The 25,450-nt window shown below is 40.0% G+C and overlaps 1 protein-coding gene across 10 annotated transcripts in view; it reads right to left on the minus strand.

Annotated features, from left to right (window-relative positions):
- The window catches only part of PECAM1 (platelet and endothelial cell adhesion molecule 1), a 47,937-nt gene extending 25,656 nt beyond the window's left edge, over positions 1–22,281 (minus strand). For 2 of the 10 annotated variants that reach the window (XM_074847268.1, XM_074847269.1), the window contains exons 1-13: positions 21,940–22,281; positions 21,773–21,799; positions 19,629–19,922; positions 18,365–18,664; positions 18,009–18,278; positions 17,523–17,783; positions 16,260–16,541; positions 12,413–12,694; positions 11,898–12,005; positions 11,008–11,035; positions 3,839–3,909; positions 3,104–3,160; positions 656–724 (exon numbers count right to left, since the gene is read on the minus strand). In XM_074847268.1, the coding sequence (XP_074703369.1) occupies positions 656–724; positions 3,104–3,160; positions 3,839–3,909; positions 11,008–11,035; positions 11,898–12,005; positions 12,413–12,694; positions 16,260–16,541; positions 17,523–17,783; positions 18,009–18,278; positions 18,365–18,664; positions 19,629–19,922; positions 21,773–21,799; positions 21,940–21,973 (2,083 nt within the window). In that variant the 5' untranslated portion in view covers positions 21,974–22,281. Of the gene's footprint in view, positions 1–655; positions 725–3,103; positions 3,161–3,838; positions 3,910–4,429; positions 10,810–11,007; positions 11,036–11,897; positions 12,006–12,412; positions 12,695–16,259; positions 16,542–17,522; positions 17,784–18,008; positions 18,279–18,364; positions 18,665–19,628; positions 19,923–21,772; positions 21,800–21,939 lie in introns of those variants that run through there. The other 8 variants (XM_074847272.1, XM_074847270.1, XM_074847273.1 and 5 more) reach the window with 5 other exon arrangements.
- Between the last annotated feature and the right edge of the window lie 3,169 nt (positions 22,282–25,450).

Here is a 25,450-nt window from a genome sequence, read left to right on the forward strand (position 1 = left end):
ATATTTCTCCTTCAAGATTGCAGAGACCTGTACCTTAACGTCATGCTATGATGTCTGGTTACTGTTACCACAGAACTCCAGGCAGAAGGCCAAAGTTATCTGGGCATCAATATTCTCATTTCTCTGATTAATGTGCCACAAAATGGTCTCCAGGCCTCTGCAGAGTAAGGGACTAAATCTATGGTGTCTCTCTTCCTTCTCTATCACAAGTGAATTACAGCTTTAACCCTTCAACCAGTTCCTTTATAAAGGAGAAAATTCCACTGCTTTCTGTTCTCTCCATTATCCTACCCTGTGGCTAACCTCAAATGGCTGTCAGTGAACTTGGACTCTTGTAACATGAAGATTCACAGCAGGCTGCCTTCTGCTCAGAGCCACAGCTCCAGCTGGAAGCCCTGCTCCGCACAGACCTCACGTGGATGGGAAGGGCAAGTGCACAAGAGGATCCCAGGGGAAGAAGGGCTGTGGTGAACAACAGCATGGTTGCCACAGCATCATCTGGATTAAGGAGCGTTACTGGCATCAAACTGTCATGCACACAAAACACAACCTGCTCTTACATTCACAGGTGCCAGTATCAGACCAGTGTCAGGGAGTACCAACATGCCCAGAGTTGCTCCCAAAACATAACCATAGAGGCCAGACAGTTTATTACCTCTGTGAGGATCAAGCGTTGATACTTCAACTTCAGTGTACTCCACCTCAGCACTCTCAAGGTCAGGTCCTGCCCCAAAAATATCAAGAAGATGTTTCTTTGTAGGACCGCATGCTCCATTTGAGCTGTGGGCCTGATCCTGCTACCACTGAAATTGATGGACAAGTCCTCATTGACTTTGACAGGCGCAGGATCAGGCCCTACTCATGGCAGGTGTGAGTTACTCTGCTAAGAGTTGTAAGGCCAACCCATTCCTAAGGGTTATCCCAATCTGAATGGCAGTGGACCAACTCGAGCCAGATTTCTGAAACTCTGGGATGTGCAAATTATGCCTAAAATTCTCACTTCAATTTAACACCTTCAAAAGTAGCACAATACAAATGGAGCAGGGAATTATCTGAGACTCTCCGATATTCCTGCTTCAGCTCCTCTTTTCTATTCCTCTCCCTGCTACTACTTTTTCCTCCTTTCCTAGAGCTGCTATGGCAGGACACCTCCCATTCTCCACTTTCCTCACATTTAAAGCCTTCTCTAAGTCTTTCATGGCTTCCCTCATCACCTCTCATACTCTCAATTTCTGCTTTGCCAATAAGCAATTTCAGGACTTTTCTCTTACGTTGCCCTCCAAGCTCTCCATAAAACATCTACAATAGCAACCCATCTTCCTCCTCAAAATGCTTCTCTGCCACAATGCCCACAGAAAGCCTGACAACGATCAGACACCTGACTTGCTAAGACTACTAGCTAAGAAATACTGGCTACCTGGATACAACAGACATAAGAAACAGCTGTTGCTTTCTACTGTGTCTTTTCCTTAGGGTGGAGATGGTTTTTGAATAGATTTCTGTAAAAGTTGGAAGGAACCACAACGGTTGTCCAGACTGGAATCCTGCAGAACTGCTTGTGGATTTTTTAGAACAGAAATTAGAGAAAGATCTAGTGATTAGAACAGCAAAATTCTGGAGCAGCCTTCCAATAGCATTGGTGAAAGAAGGAAAGAAAGAAAGAAAAAGCTGAACAAAACAAAGTGTTTAAGGTGGCATTAGTTAATAACAAAGTTTAAATTGCAAGCTTCCTACAATAGCGGTGATTCTGAATGATCAATACAGCCTTATGTTCCTATGTTTCTGCTGTCTGTATGTTTGCTTTGCATGAGAATGTCTCTCTAGTTCTAATTTGACTTATCCAGGCCACAATGGAGTAACTTCCATGCACAGACTATAAGCTCCTTCCCTTTGCTTTCTGAAGTAAAAGCTATTGTCACACAAATGCAGAAGAGATATTGTTAATTTTAGAGGTATATGAATAATAGACTTGCTTTTCACATCTGGTAGAGAGATCTGCAATAGCCTAGCTGGTTTTAATGCAGCTTCCCAATACACAGTAGGTAAGGATTGAACCCATTTATTTCTGGCACACATGCAGATCATTAAACTAGAGCCCATTTCATCTGAAACAGGTAGGATAGTGTTGCAATGGAAAAAAACAAGAGTCATTGAGCTAGAGTTTCCAAGTTTTCCTGTAAAATTAACTTAGTGCAGCACCTTTCTCTTAGTTTTGTGGTACAACGCTGCCTTGCACACTCAGAACTGCATCAAAGAATTATCGATTAGAAATTCCTGACACCTAATGTTGCATATAGGCTTATACAGGAGCCTAGTTCCATGCTCTGGATTAATTTTAGCATAACTTTGATCTTCAGTTACACTAGATGCTTTTCTAACTGTCTTTCAACTCATGGCCCAATAGACAACCAAGTCAAAATGTACTATAAGCCATCAGAAATTGCATCTAACCCATGAGAATACTTTCACATCAATATAAAACAAAAATACATGGGAGAAAGTATGCTTTCAGATGGCAATACCCATCATATTTAAGTACTATTTTTTTACTAAATATCTTAAAAAACCAGTCTTGAAGAATACAATGTGCTAGTTGATGCAGTACTTGATGACACATTTTAATGGTTATATACATTTAGCCCACATGGTGTCTGAAGGTATTTGGCAGGTTATTTTATTCAGATTTCGTAATAGATTATTTTTAGGTTTAATGCTTAAATATTTCAAGATCTGCAGAAATGAAGAAAGGACAGAGAAGTAAAAGAAGCAGAAGTCTATAGAATTATTTTTTTAATTTCTGAATATTTGTTGTACAGAACTTAAAATTTTGAGTCTAAGTTGTATTTTTACACCATCCTTCACTAGATGGCCTGGAATGCAGCACAACTAATTACATTTCATAATGCAGTTGGTAAATGAGGCCTATCACTGTCATTCTGTGCATAAGGAAAACGTCATTTTGCTCAGCAAAAGAGTCTTCCCCACTATCAAAGAGAAAAAGGAATGGACTGGACCTATCAAATCCTGATTGCTACCATGAGAAAACATCACAACTTTCAATCATAAAATCATTTTAAAATCTATTGTTTAAGTATGAAATTACCTTTAGTCTCATCTGTTGATTTCATGTGATTTTCACTATCTTCAATGTAACCTGATCCTAAAATATTAAAGCAAATTTGATCTAAATATTTATTATAGCAAATCAAATAAATGAGTTATACAGCTGCAACTCCTAATGTGCTTATTTACACATGAGAAATTCTACTTTTAGATTCACACCTAAGACATTCATATAACACAGGTGGGAAGAATGTGGCTTTTTAAATGATCAGCTAAAAACCACCCAAGGGGTAACTTTGTTTGTATCAGGTACTCTAAATAACATGTCCACCTATCTTTGTAAAGTGCATCAAGATCCTGGAATGAAAGGTGCCCAGTCACAGCAATTTAACATCTCTATACTGTGGCCACCTCACAGAACCAAGTTCCACAACTCAAATTTCCTCTCTGAAATAATTTTCTTGCAGCTGTGTTAAAACTGTCAAAACCAGAAAGTAATTTTCTTTTACCATGATTTCTCCATCTATAATATTGTTAACTGATGGCCTGGTAGAAGTGTCTGAGCAGACTTATAAACTAATCTTTGTATAAGACATACTCATAAAAAACTGTACATAGACAAAATGATAGAAGATACTTGGAAGAATGTTATTGGTATTCCTCTGTATTCCCAAAACACTGGGTCCTATCCAAACAGCAACAATGTAAGTCCAAAACTTTAAAGAAATGTTTAATTAAGCCAACTCACTAATAGTCTTACAGCAAAGTATCCTACCTGAGTAGTAGTCTCCATCATTGTGCTGTCTTGTCAGTTTTTCACTTGTCAAGTTTGTAGCCAAGGCAGAACTGAAAAGCAAACCAACAAAAGTAGATCTAATTATCCCAAACCAGTCAATAAAACAACATGATGCTACGCAAAGACCAGTCATTGTCTGTGCTGACCACCACACATTCTTAACTGTTGAAGCTAATAAAAATTTTGCCTTTGTCTTTAAGAGAAGTACAAACAAACTTTAAGGTCAAAAATGTTCCCCTCTTACAGCTCTCAAAGAAGAGCTCTGTATTTTTAATTCCATATCTAAATGCATACAAATGCAGGCCTGACATTCCTCTATTTCTCTTAGCTGGCCTTTTTTTACTATTTTTAGAGTATTTCCTCATCCTGTTGTTGTGTTAGCAGGTGATACATGAAGCACAACCATCTATTGTCTGCAGGTGTGTGCCATAATAAACTATATTCATAGGGTGGAAGGCCTCCAGCCCTTTTGTCATGGTTTAACCCCAGCCATCAACTAAGCACCATGCAGCCACTCGCTCACTCCTCCACCCTCCCAGTGGGAGGAGAATAGAAAAAAAAAATTGCAGGTTGAGATAAGAACAGTTTAATAACTAACATAAAATAGAATAACAATAATTTAAAAAAATAATAATGAAAAGGAATGTAACAAAAAGAGAGAGAAATAAAACCCCAGAAAAGACAAGTGATGCACAATGCAATTGCTCACCACCCACTGACCAATGTCCAAGCAGCGATCCACCCCTCCCAGCCAGCTCCCCCCAGTTTCTACACCGAGCATGACATTCTATGGTACGGAATAGCCCTCTGGCTAGTTTGGGTCAGCTCTCCTGGCCATGCTCCCTCCCAGCTTTTTGTGCACCTGCTTGCTGGCAGAGCATGGGAAACTGAAAAATCCTTAATTTAGGATAAGCGCTACTTAGCAACAACTAAACCATCAGTGTGTTATCAACATTATTCTCACACTAAACCCAAACCACAGCACTGTACCAGCTACTGGGAAGAAAATTAACTCTATCCCAGCCAAAACCAGGACAATATCCACCCCTTATTCTATACCATTTATGCCATGCCCAGGTCCCACACTTTCCAGTACATCCCAGTTAATCACCACCACCTTTCTTGTTTCTTAATATATACACACAGTTATCATTCCCACAGTCTATGGGACATCCCTATAAAATGTCTCTTGAGGTCATTCAGTCCATGACTTTGGGGTCCATCTGTCATAACAGTCTGTCTGGGCAGGAGGGATGGTGCGAAGTCTGCTCAGTTGGTCAAACAGGATCGGGCTTCGGTGCGGTGCAGCAGGTGGGTGACGCTGGGCGCAGCAGGAGGATGGTGTGCAGTTTTGGACTGTTACATGCTGAAGTCAGTTCTGGTTCCAGCACTACTGCGCTTTGCTCGGTTTTATCAAAGTTCATTCTTCATTAATCTAAGTGATTCTTACTGTAATACCTTTAATATAGCATATAACAATTATAGTAATGATGACATACAGTTGCAGGGTTATATAGCAATTAACATCATAGAATTTATTGGCTATTCTCACCTAAAATCAAATCCCCTTGAAGCAGACATTGGACTTCCCTGTCGTTCCATGTCACCCACCAAGTACACCCTGGTCCTTGAGCAAAAGCAACCCCTTGAACAGCTTTGCCTTTGCCTGAGGCAGGAATAACCCAGCTTGTTTTCCCTAGCATAATTTTTGTGTACTATGGGAACTTTATCCCCTTCTACAGTAGGTAAAAGTTCTGATTGGGCAAGGCCAGCTCGACTGACAGATACTCTAGTGTTGGCTAACCAGGTGGCTTTTGCTAAATGTGTATCCTAGTGTTTGAAGGTCCCAGCACCCATTGCTCTCAGCGTAGCCTTTAACAGTCCATTGTATCATTTGATTTTCCCAGAGGCTGGCACATGATGGGGGATGTGATATACCCACTCAATGCCATGCTCCTTGGCCCTAGTGTCTATGAGGTGCTTTCAGAAATGAGTCCCGTTGTCTGACTCAGTTCCTTCTGGGGTGCCATGTCACGACAAGACTTGCTTTTCAAGGCCCAGGATAGTGTTCTGGGCAGCGGCATGGGGCACAGGATATGTTTCCAGCCATCCGGTGGCTGCTTCCACCATTGTAAGCACATTGCACTTGCCTTGGCAGGTTTGTGGGAGTGTGATATAATCAATCTGCCAGGTCTCCCCATATTTATATTTGAGCCATTGTCCTCCACACCACAGAGGCTTTAACTGCTTGGCTTGCTTGATCGCAGCACATGTTTCACATTCATGGATTACCTGTGCAATAGCGTCCATGGTCAGGTCCACCCCTCGATCACAAGCCCATCTATATGTTGCATCTCCTTCCTGATGGCCTGAGGTGTTACGGGCCCACCAAGCCATAAATAATTCACCCTTATGTTGCCAATCCCGATCTACCTGAGCCACTTCAGCTTTAGCAGCCTGATGCACCTGTTGGCTGTTTTGATGTTCTTCAGCGGCCCCACTCTTGGGTACATGAGCATCTACGTGGTGCACTTTCACAACCAGGTTCTCTAGCCAGGCAGCAATATCTTGCCACAATGTGGCAGCCCAGGTGGGTTTACCTCTTTGTTGCCAGTTACTCTGCTTCCATTGCTGCAACCACAGAGCATTTGCCACCATCCATGAATCAGTATAGAGAAAATGTATTGGCCATTCTTCCTGTTCAGCAATGTGTGAAGCCAGCTGAAAGGCTTTCACTTCTGCAAACTGACTCAATTCACCTTCTCCTTCCGCAGTTTCTGCAACTTGTTGCAGGGGACTCCATACAGCTGCCTTCCACCTCTGATGCCTTCCCGCAGTGTGACAAGATCCATCAGTACACAGGGCATATTCCCTCCCATTTTCTGGAAGTTTATTATACAGTGGGGCCTCTTCAGCCACATCAACCCCTCTTCTGGTGACATTCCAAAATCTTTGCCCTCTCACCAGTCCATGATCACTTCTAAAATTCCTGGGTGACTAGAGTTTCCTATTCGAATCCATTGTGCGATCAGTGCAACCCACTTACTCCATGCAGCATCAGTTGCACAATGTGTAGAAGGGACCTTCCCTTTGAACACTCAGCCCAGCACCAGCAATCGGGGTTAATAGGAACTATGTTTCAGTACCAACCACTTCTGAGGCAGCTCGAACTCCTTCATATGCTGCTAATATCGTCTTTCCAGTTGGAGTATGGAGGGTTTCAGATCCTTGATATCCCTGACTCCAAAACCCCAGCGGTTGACCTCAGGTCTCCCCCAGTGCTTTCTGCCAGGGACTCCGGGTAGGGCCATTCTCCTTGGATGCAGTGTAGAGCACATTTTTAACATCTTGTCCTGTCTGGACTGGCACAAGGGCTACTATGTGAACAATCTCCTATTTAATGTGTTCAAGGGCTTGTTGTTGCTCAGGGCCGCATTTAAAATCATTCTTCTTCTGAGTCATTTGACAGAGAGGGCTTACAATCAGAATTTGGAATATGCATTCTCCAAAAACCCACAACGCCTAAGAAAGCTTGTGTTTCTTTTTTACTAGTCGGTGGAGACATAACTCCTATTTTGTTGATTGCATCCATTGAGATGTGACAACATCCATCCAGCCATTTGATTCCTATAAACTAGATCTCCTGTGCAGGTCTCATAACCTTACTTGGTTTCATGGTGAAACTGGCTTTCAGAAGAATTTGGATTATTTTCTCCCCTTTGTCAAAAACTTCTTCTGCTGTGTTGCCCCATACAATGATGTCATTGATTTACTGCAGGTGCTCCAGAGCTTCACCATGTTCCAATACAGTCTGGATCAGTCCATGCCAAGTGGTGGGGCTGTGTTTCCACCCCCGGGACAGTTGATTCCAGGTGTACTGGACACCCCTCCAAGTGAAAGCAAACTGTGGCCAGCAGTCTGCTGCCAAAGGGATTGAGAAAAATGCTTTAGTGATATCATTTGTGGCATACCACTTGGCTGCCTTTGACTCCAACTTGTATTGAAGTTCTAGCATCTCTGGCATGGCAGCACTCATCGGTGGCATGACTTCATCAGGCCACAGTAGTCTACTGTTAGTCTCCACTCTGTCAGACATTTGCACTGGCCATATGGGGCTGTTAAAGGGTGAGCAAGTCCTGCTGATCACCCCATGGCTCTCCAGTCAACAGATCAACGTATGGATGGAAATCAGGGAGTCTTGGTTGGTGTGATATTGCCACTGGTGCACCGTTGTGGTAGTGACTGGCACCTGTTGTTCTTCAACCCTCAGTAACCCCATGAAGGATCTTCTGAGAGACTGGGCAAAGTGGACAACTGTTCAATTTCCTCCGTCTCCAAGGCAGCTATACCAAAGGCCCACTGGTACCATTTTGGGTCCCTGAAATACCCTCTCCTGAGATAGTCTATGCCAAGTATACAAGGGGCCTCTGTGCCAGTCACAACAGGGTGTTTTTGCCACTCATTCCCAGTTTGGGTTATTTCAGCCTCCAATGCAGTCAGCTGTTGGGATCCCCCCATCACACCAGAAATACAAACAGATTCTACCCCTTTATAGCTTGATGGCATTAGCGTACACTGTGCACCGATATCTACTAGAGCCTTGTACTCCTGTGGGTCTGATGTGCCACAGGATCCACACAGTCCAGTAAAGGCAGTTGTCCCTCTCCTCCACCTGGCTGGAGGCAGGGCCCCTCTAATCCTGGTCACAGAATTCTCCACTCATTTCTTGTAAAAACAGATTAGAATTCCTTCTATAGGAGTAAGATCAGCCCTTCCGCTCTGTCTGGCACACTGCTCACACAGCCCACCAGAGACTGCAGCACCAATTTTTCTGGAAGAAGTCCCATTTGTGATTGTTCTTCCTTGCAACTCACTTAATTCACGTACCCATGCATCTAGGATCAAGGCAGGTTTTCCATCCCACTTCCTCATGTCCTCTCCATGATTCCGCAAGTAAAACCACAGGGTATCCCATGGTGTGTACCTTCTATATTCTCTCTGTTGAGCAGGGACACACTTACTCTTAATAGATGAGATACTGGTCCATACAGGTGGGGATCAGGACATACCCTTTTCGAATTGCTGAAACTCTCAGGACAGTTTCTCCACAGCTGTGACGAGGGAGGAAGAGAGGTTTTCTCCATATCACCATGGCTGGTGAGCCACATCATCCACCGTCGGTGCCTCTTCGTCTTTCCAGGCCATTACTACCGATGCATTGGCATGCGATAATGGTGCGCTCCATACAAACTTCTGCCACGTGGATTGTGTGCACTGGACTTCCTCTGGATCTGTGGGTAACTGCGCATTGTCCGGGTCATAATAAACTATCTCCCACATGGCTAATTCCCTCAAGTATTGGATACCTCTCTCCATAGCGGTCCGCTTGCCTCGTTGACATACAACATCTTTCTTGAAGGGGTACCTTTCCTTCACACTCAACACAAGTCACCTCCAGAGGCTGAGGGCTTGTGTCTTTTTTCTAATTGCTTTGTCAATGCCCCCTCCCCTAGACAGGGATCTCAGCTGCTTGGCTTCCTTACCCTCAAATTCCAAGCTATTGGCCCTGTTATCCCAGCACCAGAGCAGCCAAGTGATAATGTGCTCACCTGGATGACAGCTGAAATCTTTTCACATACCTCACAGGTCACTCAGGGATAGGGATCAGAACCTCTGGTTCTGTCTCTTCCTCCTGTTCTCATGATGACCCTGATTCATCTTCATCCCTCAGTATGTGAACTGATTTTTTATATCTCTTCTTCTGTATAGGGGCAACTGATACTGGCACTGGTTGATTCTCTGGTACAGCTGTATCACCTATTGCCAGAGTCTGAGTAGCCATAGTGCCTGTCACTGGGGTCCAAGTAGCCAGAGTGTCTGTCAACAGGGTCTGAGTAGCTGCAATACCTATCGCAGGGGTTGATCTTTGGGTGGTGTTCTGAAATAGTTGTTTAACCCTAAACAGGATCTGAACCACATTCAGGGTTACTAGCAAAAGGACTGTTTCAACATCCCAAGGATATTTAAAATTTTCAAATGCTATTTTAATTAGCCTGGTCGAGAAGGGGAAGATGTGGGAAGATGTCTCCTCTATAGGCTGGCTTTCCAAGAAAAGGTAAAAGGTGTACTTATTAATAGTTTCCAATAGATGGCTCCCAAAGTACATAGGTGACAGCAGTGCTGAGTACAAATACCAGGTTATTTTCACGACGAGCAATTCTATCATATCATAAACCAGTGTTGCAAAGAACAATATGATAACTTTACCCCAGTTCCCACTGACGATGAACAGCACAACAGGGAGAGTATACTGCAAGTAAGGTATTACATAACACAACTTTTAAAACAATCACACCAACTTTGAAGCAAATTAATCAACATTGTGACCAGTGACTATTAAACCAACACAATGAATACTTCTAACAAATTTGGTTTAATACACTCTGATCAGATCTGTCGTTATCTCAACCCTTCAAGCCTCATGCTAGGCGCCAAAAAGGACCGTCGTGGTTTAATCCCAGCCAGCAACTAAGCACCACACAGCCACTTGCTCCCTCCTCCCTCCTCCCAGTGGGATGGGGAGAACCGGAAAAAAAGTAAAAATCGCAGGATGAGATAAGAACAGTTTAATAACTAACATAAAATAAAATAAAATAATAACAATAATTTAAAAATGCAAGAATAACAATAACAGTAATGAAAGTGAATATAACAAAAAGAGAGAGAAATAAAACCCCAGAAAAGACAAGTGATGCACAATGCAATTGCTCACCACCCACTGACCAATGTCCAAGCAGCGATCCACCCCTCCCAGCCAGCTCCCCCCAGTTTCTATACCGAGCATGACATTCTATGGTACGGAATAGCCCTCTGGCTAGTTCGGGTCAGCTCTCCTGGCCATGCTGCTCCCCAGCTTCTTGTGCACCTGCTTGCTGGCAGAGCATGGGAAACTGAAAAAACCTTAATTTAGGATAAGTGCTACTTAGCAACAACTAAACCATCAGTGTGTTATCAACATTATTCTCACACTAAATCCAAACCACAGCACTGTACTAGCTACTGGGAAGAAAATTAACTCTATCCCAGCTGAAACCAGGACATCTTTAAAGAGAAATACTTCACCATTACCAAAAAGCAAGCCATCTTACCCAGACATCTCCATGGATGGTCCTTTAGCTTGATAGAGAAAAATAAAAGCATCTATTAATAGACTGCACAAGTAAAAGAATTTAAAAGTAAAAATCAAACCAAAAATATAGTGATTATCTACCCAAGTCAGAATAATTTCTCTTGGCTATCACAAGATTAATTACCTAGTGTCCTACATCCTGCTTATCACCAAGGTCCCTTAAATGTCTTTTTCACAGAGAACCTAAGTTCCCAAACCCCAGACTTTAGCCTGGCCAATTTAAGCAGTCTGGGACATCCAGATACTCCAAATTTTCTCAAATACTTTGTAATGTACTGCATATCACGGGATAAACCAGATTTACTTATTTTATGAAAGAATAAGATCTGAAAGAATACCTTAATGATAAAAGACAAATCCCTAAGTGAAATTGTATTACAGTGTGGGGAGAAAAAAAACCATAACCCCACAACCTAATAATCCTAAATTTGTTTCATGAGGACTAGAGAAGTACCTCAGTTACACCTGAGTTGGGATCCCATATCAAATTGTCATAGCTCTATAAGGGATCAAAAAACTCCTCAGGCCTTGTCTGCCTCTACCTTGCACCGGACTGAATTCCAGACCTAGGACTGCATCAGAACAGTGCGATTCTGGCCTTTGCTTCACTAGTGCCTTCCCAGCACCATTAGATAGATGCTCCCATTCTGTCCAATATACTTGGAAAGCTTCAGCATACTTGCAGTTTAATTTGGGCCACCCAGCATTTTTAGGTAGATTTTTAGTTTTTTAATTTATATCTAGTCATCTCCTAAAGCCTCAGCCCCACAAGCCTTTGCTCCTGAAACAAATGCAAGTTTAACTGTAAAACGTTTGTCACCAAACAAATAGAAGGGGACCATTCATTACCCTTTTTCTTCTTACACAAAAACCACCATGAAGCGAAAGTTACTGCTCCTGCGATAGGTATTAGGACAGATGCAGCAATGACTCCTTTCTGCCAAACCGCTAAGATGACTGAAAATAAGAAAGACATGTTTGAGAGTATGTACAGTGGCAGGTCATCATTACCAACTTCTGCAGTTCCTGACCTTTCAGTTTACTACAAATTGGCCTTCTTACACTCTGGGGAAGAACTTTAAGGAGACTTGCATGCAAAGTTCACTAGAGAGCCTCTCCTTTGTGACTGAAAACTCAGTACAACAACGGGTTGCTTTTAGCTTGCATCTGGCTCCTTTGGCTTTTGAGCACCCCTTAAACTTTTTAATGTAAGTTAGACAATCTCTGTAAACGGATCTTTGTTTAACTTCCGACAATGGTGGAACAAAAACAAGTAAGGGAGTTCTACTTAGTAACATTCCATATAACATGACCTCACCTGTCATGATGACATAGCATGCAGCTTATCATAAAAGTTAGCTTACCACTGATGGTTATTGGATGGCTTTTCACATCCACATTAGCTCGATTAGAAGCCATGCAGTAATATGTCCCTGTGTCCTGCCTGTTCATTGCTTTCTTGCGCCACACTATTCTGTCTGCATTTTCACTTGTTTCAAACAGAAGAACTTCATGATCAGTTTTTCTAAAAATCCTGAAGTGGATTGGCCAAGATCCTTCTTTCACAGAGCAGAGAAAAGTAGTCTCACGGCCATCTTCCACTTCTCCATACGGAATACTGCCCAAGCTGGCACTTCTGATTGGTACTACAGAGGAAGGCACAAAGAAAATCAATATTAGCACTATTAGAAATAACTCTGATGATCAAATACTGTAGAAATACTTGCTTTAATGCTTAGTTAAACAGAGATTGAATAAACAGTATTAATATTTCTGAACAGTCTCTGCCAGACAGCATCCTCTAGTACATATTTTTATACACCCAGAAATAGAGAGGGCACTATAAAGAAACAAAGCAGACACAGAAGGAAACTATCTCCATTGTACAGAAGTCAGTCAGCCTCTTCTCTTAAACTCCTTTGGATGCCCCTCAGACCCCAACCTACAGATTATTTAATTTTCAGAAATAATCAGTCAGCAGTTCAATATTGTAAATAACTACAGTTCAATTTATATAGTTATGCAGAGTTATGCTATTTTATGCTAATTGTATTATATCTTTCTTGTACTCTTTAATGTACAACAGTAAATATCAGCAGATAATGGACCAAAGGCATAAGCCAGTCCCCATTCTAATGGTTACAGAATATAGCAAACACAGTGAGAGAAGTTAGTTTGCATTTAAACAAGTTGTAAGAAATACAGTTATTAGCCAAAATACAGTTTTTAAGTTTGCTGGTTTACAAATGAAGTATATTAGCGTATACAGAGCTAGCACAGGAGCAGATGAGCATCAGCACTTATAATCATCTGGGGAAGAAAATGTACATACATTCTGCGATGTAAGGCGTGTAGAATGTTAGTAGCTTCACAAAATGTTTGGGATATGTAGCATCTGTTTTGCTAAAAATCACTAAACAAAATTTCTCTGGAAATATTATAAATGTGTTTGGGGCAGGGTCATGGATAACACAAGGCAGATGTAAAGGAGGAGTCATTAAGGCAACACTGATACAGAAGAAGGAGGAAACCAAATCTGATAGGAAAAGCTGCTAGTCATGAAAGCTGTATTTGTATTAGATAGGAAGCAGGAAACAGAATTAGAATTAAGATGTGGATTACTATGACTGATCCCATCGTAGAGAGAATCGCTCTATAAAACAAGTCTTTTTTGAGATCTGGTACAGACAGAAAGGACAGAATACAGAGAATTCGAAGTCACCACCTCAGGAGTGGTGGACTGCAGAAGGCTGGCTCACCAGGCTCCAAAATGTGACCTTCTATTCAGAACTTCCAAACAGTGTCCCAGTATATCGTGAACCGCTGCTCTAACAGCTGGGATACACTAGTTCCAGCAAAGAAATACCCACTTGTTAGTGGACTAAGATTATGCTTTGGATTTGTTTATTTGTTACTTGTTATTTCAAATTATCTTGACTTTAAATCTCACTGGACAAATCTCTTCAGAGTTCTATCATTCAGCTTCTCTCTAGTGTTAGCAACACACATCCTGGTGGAACTGATGAACTTAAGGTCCAGTCCTACTTCTATATCTAGGCAAATGCAAATACTGTATTCAAAGACCTGTTTGGGGGCTCAGAGAGTAGAGAGCATGTCCTTCAACTCTGCAATAATCCAACTGACTCAGAAGAAATGCAACAATTCTGGATGTATCTGTTCTAGCCATATACATCTCAATGTCAAAGCTCAGAGAAAAACCAGCCTGTTAACCACAAGGTTGTCTTATTAAAACCAACACAATTCGGGTTCAAGCCAGGACACAAAACTGAAAACTCCTTGGTAGAGAGAGATTTTTCTCTTCAATACGTCAGGAACAGACTTCTGCCCTGGTCCTGTACTACTTTGCTGTAATCAGGTTAGGTAAACCTAAAATACTGCTGATACATTCAAGAAAATAGCAAGGAGCCAAGGATATGGGTTAAAAGGGCTCTACAAGTAGATTTGCCATCACCAATTCCCTTACTTACAGTCCCAAAGAACTCGTTTTTTTCCAATAGCTGTATGCGGTTACTATCTGCTCAAACAACATCGACACAGGTGCTAGCAACATGGACAGGATACACAGCTCTACTTACCTTTCACCGCATATTGCCAAACCACTACCAAAATAGTCCATTTTTTTTACATCAGACTGACAAAACTGACCAACTCTGAATCGAGTAAGGTAGAGGTGATGCTACTGAGCAGATAAATATTTTGAAGATGTTACAAGCAAATTATTATTTCCTTTAATAAAAGGTCAATACCTACAATTAGTTGGTTCCTTCTGTAGATTAAGAATATTTTCAGGTCCTCCAGGAGCAGCAGCCACAATCAGTGCTTTATTTCCACTTGGGTAGGAGACTAATATTTCTGCTTACCTCACTCACTATTAAAGATGAACCCCAACAAGACAGTATCTGTCAACATGAAGCCTGCAACTATTAGGGACCTTCATCTAGTGCAGAAGGCTTCAGTATGCCTCCTCAATCAGCTACTCCATTCTCTACAATTATCTTAGATTTTCAAATTAAATTCAAGGTACAATCCATATCTTGGGTACAGGATATCCAAGAAATTTCCTTAAGGCCGATTGTGAAACCTATTGTTAACAAATAAGTTCTTTGGGTACACAGGGAACTGCTTGTGATGGGGACAGAACATACGTAAATCAGTGACAGAATTTTCTTGAGCCAAACCTTTGAACCACTAGGATCTAAACCAGGAACTGTCACATGAAACCTCGCTACCATCTGCTTTGAGTGCACCAAACGAATCTACAGAAACACAGTATACTGGTTAAAAAATCCTACGAAGACAAGACGCTCCCTTACACACATAATGACAGGGGAAACCACACACACGTTTTAAGAGTTATCAGTCCTGACACAGGTCTTACATGCCTACTACAGAATTATTATATGCTTCGGTTTCTCTTCATATCTGCCAATAGCACATTTGCAAATCACAGCTTTTTCACTTGCATTCCCCTTCTTGAAGTACTGCTAAGATTCCCAGAGTATATCAGACATCATGCTTTCTTCTGTGGGCTTCCAATTCCTCTTATTTTTAAAGCTTCAGCTACCATCTTCCTTCATGGGCAGAGAAATTTTCCTTTTCTACTTCACACATATTTGTGTGAAGAGATCAGAGACTTTGCTCACGTGCAGTAACTCCTAGTTGCTAATAAGGCATAATAATAGTCTGACTTTCAGAGCTACTTAGCAACTGCAGCTTCTGGTGTTGAACATATGCTCAGTGCCTCTGAAAACTGCAACTAATAACAGAGGTATTTAGAGGGATTATTAAAAGTGCAGGTTTACATCTTTTACAAGGAATCTAGCTAGCTCAATTATTTTAGTGAGTAAAATCACAGACTAACTTCAATATCATTATGTATACATTTAATCCTGTCCTATGAAAATCAAACATGAAGAAAATGGATCTGGTCCTGAAAGTTTTAATCATTAATTTTACTAAAACAGTTTTTAACATTAAAATAAACTCAATTGTAGTTAAATTGATTCAGATTCCTATCAGGATTTTTACTTTAGTGACAAATAGTCTGTGAGACAGATCTCCAACTATTTTTAATTCAAGTGAGCAAAAATCTGTAAACTTTTCACACCCATTTTGCTTAGTCCATCATTTGCTGCTACAGTTTCAGAAGTCAAAATATGACATTAGACAAGAAGAATTAAACAGACTTACCTATTATTGTGATGTTTAGAATATTGCTAGTTTTCATACCACTGGAGTGATTATTTCTAGCATCACATTTGTATCCTTTTTTGTCATTTTGTCTAATATTTTCATCCAAGAACGTAGCATATGTGTCATTAGTTACTATTGTCTTAACTTCGTTTCCTTTGTGGAATCTGAATGTTATTGGCGGTGTTCCCATCGCTGAACGACAGATTAACCGTAGAGGCTTCCCTAACACCACCTCCGGTAAACCACTGACGACAGAAAGAGTTGGCTTGGAGACTGGAGCTAAAAGGGGAATAAAGAAAACAAACTGTTGCAAATTACACCACATAAGGCTGAAAGATACTATTTTACAGAAAGCATATAAACATACAATATTTAGCTAGTTTGCACACACGGCCTACATTGGGAAGCTCTTCCTCATTGATAGAATGGAAGCAGAGGGTGACTTGAACAAAACAAGAACATAGATAGTAGAATATATGTGACTTAGAATAAAATAGCATACAAGGAGAATATAAAGGAAAACAAAAAAAGGATCAGTGACCCAGCTGTGGATCATTCAAACTTCAGAACTAGCTCCAACCCAAGGAGTAAATCTGTAGAACAAAAATATATGCAAGTACCATTGCATGTATTACCTGAGATGGATCCTGACCTCTGTTTCTGCAGCACAGTGAATCACAACCCTGTTAATCCCCCTTTACAGACTTGAGAACCGACTGTGCTTGTTCCATGAGAGAGGGAAGGAAACTAGGGTGTTTATAATTAGTGTGCTGGTGAGGGGGTTTTATTGATAGCAAAAAACTTGGCTGTTCTGGAGTAGAGCTATCCAGATGACCTCTGCCTCTCATGGCTTTCTGCCTGGAGGGTCAGAGGGAGGGATTCAAGGCAGACACTGACAGAGTTTCAGATCAAATTGATCAGTGAAAGGTTTGCAGAACATTCCCACCTCCTGCAAATGGTAATGAATGAGAGTTTATCTGGCACCTAGCAGAATCAAGGGAACAGAAGGAAGACATGCTAAGTCCCTTCTCCTAGGGCCAGCCCTGGAAAAGTCTGACTTGATTAGATCATGATAGGCCAAATCCTCTACAGGTAAAAATGACAAGCACACCTCACAGGAGTTAATATTGCAAGAACTAATAGACACCCTCCTAGTTCACGGACTAGAGACTGATTCTGTGAACAGATGAGCTTATTTATACGCTTATGGTTTTATTTTTTTCCCCCACCACTGGGATCTAAGCCTCTGTATCAACTCACCATAAATGTTTATCATTACAGGTTTGCTCTCCTTGACTATTCCTTTTACTTCAGCTTTACAGATAAAGGATCCAGTATCATTCACATTAACTCTCATTGTTAAGTTTCTAGAATTTTTCAGTGAGATGTCTCCATTTGAATTTTTCCGTAATATAGAGAAGTTAGCTTTCCGAAAACCACTAATGCTGCAACTCAACGTTAATTCTTTATTTTCATCCAGGTTACTCGTAGAAGCAGACAATATTGGCTTGGGGAATAACTCTGCAAGATAAAAAGAGAACAAGTTAATTCAAATTGAGCCTAAAAGAATATGACTACCTATCTCAAAGTATATAGAACGAAGGATATACTGAAAGTTTACAGTCAAGGAAAAAAACAATCATGTTATTTTAATATAATAATATTTTCAGGGAAAAAAGAAAATATATTTTAAATAATTAAAATATTAATCCACTGAGTAAAATCTAAGATGAACAGAGGTATTACCTGACACAACCACATTCAGTTTGGTGGTTTTAGATGCTCTCCCTTGCTCCACCTTACACAGGTATTCACCACTGTCCTCTAGAGTAGCTACTGCAGAGTATTTCAAAATTTTCTCATCTTTTACACTCTTCAGTATTGTTTTGTTTTTCTGGAGTATGATTTCAATGTCACGCATTCGGGCTACCACAGTTGAGCATTCAAACTGTATTCTGTCTCCTTCTGTAATATTACCAGAGGGCTTGGCATTCAGAGTAGGCTTTATAAATGGTTCTGCAAGAGAATACATATAAACTCATGACCCAACTTTTTAATTATAGCAAGCAAACAAATGTAAAAACAAAAGCTAAGCAACTTACCCTTGACTGTAACAAGTGTTCTGTTGCTGTGTTCTGAGCTTTCAAATTCAAGTAATACACTTCTCTTTCCAAAGCAATCAAAATATAAAATATTATCTCCCTCTTCAACAGAAAAATTCACTTCAGAAAAATTTCTATATGGTTCATACACATGTTTTTCTTTAGGTGTTGAATTCATCTTTATCTTCCGGAAAACGAAATATAAAGGAGGTACTTCTTCTGGCAGCTCACAACGTAATTTCACAACTTCACCCTCTAAAACTTCTTTTTCCTCAGCAGTCAGGATTGGCTTGGTCATTCCTTAGAACAAAAAACAAGAAAAGAAATAGAACATTGCACAATCCTGAAATAAACACTATCTCTGATGACTATGGTAGTAATTTATGCTAATGAACAGATGCAATAATTTGCAAGAACCGAGCTTTTGAAGACAGTTCCTTTGATATGTGGGTGCATGCCAAGGCACCTTCAGAAGAACAAAATGTCCCTCAAGAGGGTAATACAATTTCGATGCAATGTGTGAAGTGTGAAACTTGCTGTTTTGAAGGTAATACTGCTTCCTCCTCAATGTTTCCTATTGCCACTCAGAAATGAGCAAGCAAAGAAAGTAATTGTCGTGGCAACTTCTGTACCTAGAGGTGCAGGCCTCTGAAGAAAAATTACAGGCCTTGCACAACCCGGTAACTATTTAATGATGAACAAATTCTTTCCAAGTTGTTTTTCCAAGGGCAAAAATGTCACTTGCAGTCAAGAACACATGGCTAGAAAAAGTATAAATGGAGGTGGCCCCTGTTCTCATAACAGGTGGAAGAACAAGACCGATACAACATTGTCTGCAAAAGTAGCCCACAGCTGATACTAGCTTTGGAAACAGCTGTCAAAAGGTGAGAATCTCTATGCATTATTTCCAGCTTTTCCAGTAATCTACCTGCTCCCCATCATGTTTATGACCTACAGGCACAAGCTTTCACAAATAATACTTCTTTAGTCTAGGGAACAGCAGCTCAGGACGGAGGGGATGGTGGCACAGGAGGCACAGATATTCCTGACTATCAGTGATCTGCCATGTAGCCTCGGGATTGTGATTTCATTTCTGTGCATTAATGGGAGGATTTACTACTGAACTCTTGTAAACTACTGTGATGTCTATGGATAGAAAACGCTTTGCAAGATACCCTATTTAGCTCTGACTATTATTACTTCCCCTGGAAGGCTGTTCTCTTCTTGTATCTTAGAAAAGTGCCATATTTGAAGGAATACTCACCTGTTACCCAAACATGTAAGGAGTTACTAGATTTTGTCTTTCCGCCTGCTTCCACAGTACATTCATACTCTCCTGTATCTGAAGATCTAGCCACAGGTATTTCATATTGTGCATCTTCTCTGTCCGATACGGTCATGAACACAGGCTTGCCATTCTTAAAAACTGTAAAGTTATGCTTCAGCTGGAAATCGGTACTTTTGCTAATATCAGCACGGCAGACAACTGACATACGAGCTCCATTCTTTACTTTGACAGATGGCTGAACCTTGATTTCAACTGTGTTGAAAGTAAAAACTTGATGGAAAAAAAATAAAGAGTTATATTTATTTTCAATTAGTCCAACATAATACTGTTATCTCAAGCTGCTACATTTTAATCACAAAAATGAATTCATTGTGCCCTAGTAGCAGTTGTTCTAATTTTTGTGGTCAAATCTCACAGATGTTGACAGTGGTAGTAGCTTTACCTTCCACTGTACAGATATACTAGAGGCAACCACTGATTGCCACAGCGCACACTGTCCATCTGCTCAGCCTTCGCCTTGGGGGTCAGAGAATGATTAATTTGGCCATGTTCACGCCAAATCTGCTACATTCCCTAGAAGACACAGAGGACACTGGAGTAAGTTTGCAGCTACTTCTTGGTTTTCCTTATTTCTCATGGTTTGTTGTCTTCAGCTCTAATTGGCAGAAGATCTGAGAGGTGAACAAAGTTTTGTATTTAGACTTGTCTGAATAAACTGAAAAATGACAGTAAAACCCTGCTTAGAGTCGTATTGAACCCAAAGCCAATTCGTCTCCAATTAGCAGAAATCCCTGGAGTTATCCTGGTATTTTTTATATGAAAGTAAGGTTACGGTTATGTCATTCAGAAAATTCTACTTTAAACATGTAACTCACAAGCTTGGGATAATCTTAAATCTCTAGTTTAGGATAACTAGACCATAACAGAATATATACAGGGTCAAGTTCTGCAAGCAAACATGTACATGCCTAACTTTACATTGTTGGCAGTCCAGCAATCATATTCTCAAGAGTCCTTAGGATTCACACTCTGATTAATTCAAATACAAAATCATATGCAAAAGCAATACTTTCAATTAATTTAGATATCTTAGTCCCTGAAAAAATATACCGAATACAGTATTCAGATTAAAAACAATTACAAATAAGCACTTTAAGAAATAAAATTTATATTTATAGATTTAATATATATATAGTGCTTCTGTGTTTATAACCACAGCAATGATTAATAATTTGTAGCTTAAAAATTTATATTTATTAGAATCCTGGGGTAATTAATATTTTTATTCAGACAGCTAGATGAACAAGTATAGAGAAAGATTTATGAGTTCATTCACTTTCCCTTCCTTTAGAACTTACAGCTTTTGGGTATGCCCATTTTGGCCAGGATTTCTATTAGAAATTTGCTACTAGAACAGGAAAACTTTCCTGCATCTAAAGAAGTCCCTTGCCATGTACGCTTACCAGCTATTTATAAATTGTCCTTGCTGGAGAGTTTGGGGCATAAAATCAATGCAAAAATTGTAAATTTTTTTGCATGTGAATAGACTACATGACAGCAAGAAGCAAACATTTCTCCCTAGTGATGGAAAGAAGGAAGCACGCAGAGTGTCCGTGCTGGAAGTCAGCAAGATGATAACGTAAAAAGTAAACACGTTCCTTTCAGAACGCAAGTTCTGTACTCTGCTCAGACGTGACCTTTTCTTTTGCAAGAAAAAAAGCAAGAGAGAGTGCCCTTAATTTATATTCTAAAATATTATCCTACCTCCTTGCTTGTGGGCATGAGAGGGTTTTTAAAGACCAAAACAAAATGCTAGTAATTAAATTTCCTCTCCCATCTCTTCTCTTGTATGCCTCAGTAAAGCAAATTACTCTAGGAAAGATTTCACCAAAACATTTATTAAAGTATGAGCAGCACATCTCTCATTTAAAGACTATACCAAGAAACACCACCAAGTAATACCTTTTTTTTTTTTTTTTGACATGGCCAAATTTTGTACTGAGCTATAGTAAAGCAAATCCAGATAAACTCTGTTATGCATGCATACCAACAACAGAAGAATTAGTGAAATTAATTATTTTCAATTTGTATGTGAAAAAAAAAAACCTATCATTACCTACCTCTCTCTTGAGTGTCAAGTTCTGAACCTGGAAAAAAATGAAAATAAATGTTATTTTCAAAGCTTACTGACTGAGAGACAGTAATGGGAAACAGTAAAAAGTCCCAACAAACCCCAAACAAACCAGAAACACATGTACCCACCCAGATATTTAGTTATCAGACTTACACTGCAAGAAAATCACCAGAAGAGCAAGATACATCTCGTTCCTGAAGAACAGACACTTAATTCCAAAATACAACAATATTCATCATCAGGGCTGATACCTCCAGGTTCCAAAAAAACAAGTTATGTTTTTTCTGTTGTTGTTTTATGGAAACAGATAAAATTTTGCCATTAAAATTTGTAAGTTTTCCCAGATCTTCAACAGAAACTGGCTAGATCAAGTAATCGTTCCCATTACTGGAAACTGGAAGTGGCAAACAATGAGAATCTATCTGCTGCTCACAAGCAGATTACTGTTCAGGAAGTGACTGGACTTTTCCTGAGGGCGCCACCAAATGCGTTTGCTTTGTTTAATTTCTTAAGGTGTATTAAAAAAACAAGAAGTTCCAATGACATTTATCCTGCAGTTCCTGTCAATACGGGTAATTTTAAGTCACAATTAACCATTTACGAATACAAATTACGGTCGCTATTTGATCTCAGCAGATCCTTGAGCAAGTATTTCCCTTCATCCTGACATGGAGAAGTCTGTCAGGGAATATATGTACATAATTATTTATTTTTACCCTTTCCTCCACTTCTAGGTGGCAAAGAACAGCTTTACTGTAGGCTGCATAATAAATTTAAATTATCTCAGAAGCCATAGCTAATGTTGTGTTAGACTAGCATATGGACAGGTGGACCTCTCATACTACCGCCATATATGAAAAACATGGAACTGCACAAGACTTTATTTTATGTAGTTGGGACAGTGCAAAAAACATACACAATCGTAAAACTTAAACCCCACAAGAAAGTTGGAGTTTCATTTCTCAGCAGAAATCTGAAGCTGCACTGGCCCAATCTGAAATAGAGAATACGCTGGAGCAAGAGTTAAATCTGCTAATAGCTTGAGACTGTTTGAATTCAGGCATCCCTGAGAGACCTGCTGACCTTTTCTGCATTGTTTAGTTTTTTGCAATGGTATAGGTAGCCTGACAATATGACAGCCAACCTAAATCAGGGATGATTAATTCTGCACCCAAAACACTGAAAGAAGAAGTTGAGCAATCGTGATTAGAGGAGGAGAAGCTGCAAAACATTCTACTTCAGCATTTTGCCCTCAATTTCCACTGGTATAAATGTCTACGTAAGATACAGTAAGGAACTGATGTAAAATTCAGAACACTTGAATTACTCAACTTCCTTTAAGAAAATGGAAGGGGTTTTTCTGATTATGGATAAAAGCCTAAAGAAAGTAAGAACCCTAAAGAAAGCCTAAACACAAGTAAACCTGTAGCCATCAGCTTTGATTAGGGTGGAATTGTTCTGAAGAAGACTAGTTGTGAAGTAAAATGTAATCATTACCCAAAATCTCATTATCAGGATCAGTTTCTTGATATTCAAATGGGGATGGGATGGGAGAGATGGACAGAACAAGGAAACCAAGAGGATTAGAGAGATACTGTCTTGTCCTATCTCTCCTTTTCTACTTTTCTTACTTTGGTACTATCATTTTTGTATGAATGTGCTTTTAATCTTAAAGAATCTTACAATGCAGAAGTGGCAGATTTAAGCACCAATTTTATTTTTCCAGAAAAAATTTACTCTGTAACTTTCAGGAATTCAATGTTCAGTACCTTTCAGTTGTTCAGAATATTCCTTTCTTGGTTTATCAGTCCACTTTTAAGTCAGACTTAAGTCATTCCACTTGAGCCCTAACACTGACTCAGTCTATAAGCTTGATAAAGTGAGTTGAAATCATACCCTTCAAAAAGTGTTCGAGTTGGGTGTCCCAGAACTTCCTAAGTAGCAATTTAGTTATTCTTGACAATCGAGTGCTTGACTCTTAACCCCTTACTTTCTTTCCTTTGTAGACAGTTAATGCTCTCGTTTACTTCCAGCAACATTTTCCAAGCTTGTTAAAACATTGCTTAAAACAATACTACATACATTCACAGACGTCTATAAATGAGACATACAGTTCTCATAAGCTTCACTGCTTATATGAAAAACTTTTTTTTTTCTCCTGGGGTCAATGAAAACCGTATTTTTTTTCCCCAAAAACCAATAGTTTAAAACTATAAGTGCACTTTAATGCTTGTATTACACACTTAAGCATGGTATTTTGCAAAAGGAAACAGGAGGGAAACACTCAGCCATTTAACAATGTATTGGCAATATGAACAAGCATCTATCTAGCTGTTTTGCAGGGAAGGAGTACAGAATGGCACAATAGTCGTAGCAATTAATGACTAAGAAGTGAGCTGGTTAACTAGCAATAGCATTTGTTCTGCTTAATCCAGTCTGTTTGAAATACACCACCAACAAAAGACTGTTGGTTTGGCCAGTTGCCAACAATGGTCTCCAGAGCCAGGTAAAGGAAAAGAGGAGGAGGACATATGGCAGGTGGAGAACAAAGGTAGATCAACTTTTGCCATTGATAACAAAAAATAGGAAGGAAGGAAGGAAGGAGATTTCCCCCTTCCCCTTTTCCCCATAAAAGAATTCAGCAGGATGTACAAAGCCCAGCAAAACCACACCAGTCTTTCCCACAGAGGGGACAAAGGCTCTCCTCTTAGCCACAGAGAGGGAAGAAGAAAGCAAGTGAAGGCAAATATCCTTCAGAGTGAACCAATATGGTTGAGTTCAGAACCAGGCTAGTTACAAACTGAGGTGGAAAGGCCAGCTTTTAGGATGAACTAGATCGGGAGTAAGGTTTAATGGTGCCAAAACCTGAGGCTGTTGTGAGATGTCACTCCCAAGTGAAGGATGTTCCATAAAATCTCACAGGCCAATTAGACTGTCATATTCTTGATAAATCCTCAACATTGCCCTGGAGAGTAAAATCTAGCTGATATTCACCAAAATCCAAGAAGTAAATTCAACTGCAGGAATTTAAGCCAAAATATCATGACACTTGGGAGAAAAGCATTTCAAACACAAAAGAATGGCTTGGGACCATCTTACATTGTTAAACTGAAAATCAGATGAACTTCAAGAGTTTAAACTTAAAAGTACCTGTGCCAGTAATACAGCTGCATATTTTCCTAAGTCATCTTATTCTAATCTCTCAAGATATGTTTTTCTGAAATATGTAAGATCAGACAAAGTTATCCTAATATACATTATATAAAGTACTCTATTCCATCCCTATTACATTTGTGGGAAAATTAGGATTGACCTCAAAGATGCAACACACCTTCTGAAGCAGACAGAACAGTCATTACCATCTGACGCAATGACCTTTGAAACCTACGGGAATCATTACATTTAATCTACTGCCCAATGAATCGGACCCTTACACATTAAAGCTGTGCTCATCTGGGAATTCACGACCCCTGTTTCTGCTGGCTGGGTCCCCTGCTACTTGCTTACATATGACATTTCCTAAAAACCATCCGCTCTGTCATCTGAACTGAGCTTTGCCTAAAGTCAGAGGCAAAGCCTATTTTCCAAATAAGGGCAAAATGCTGAATAAGGTTTTCAAATTTTTCCCTCTGCAAATACAATGTTTTCAGCCAGTCCCTTATGA

This window comes from Strix aluco, chromosome 21 (genome assembly GCF_031877795.1).
Source record: "Strix aluco isolate bStrAlu1 chromosome 21, bStrAlu1.hap1, whole genome shotgun sequence".
Taxonomy (NCBI): Eukaryota; Metazoa; Chordata; class Aves; order Strigiformes; family Strigidae; genus Strix; species Strix aluco.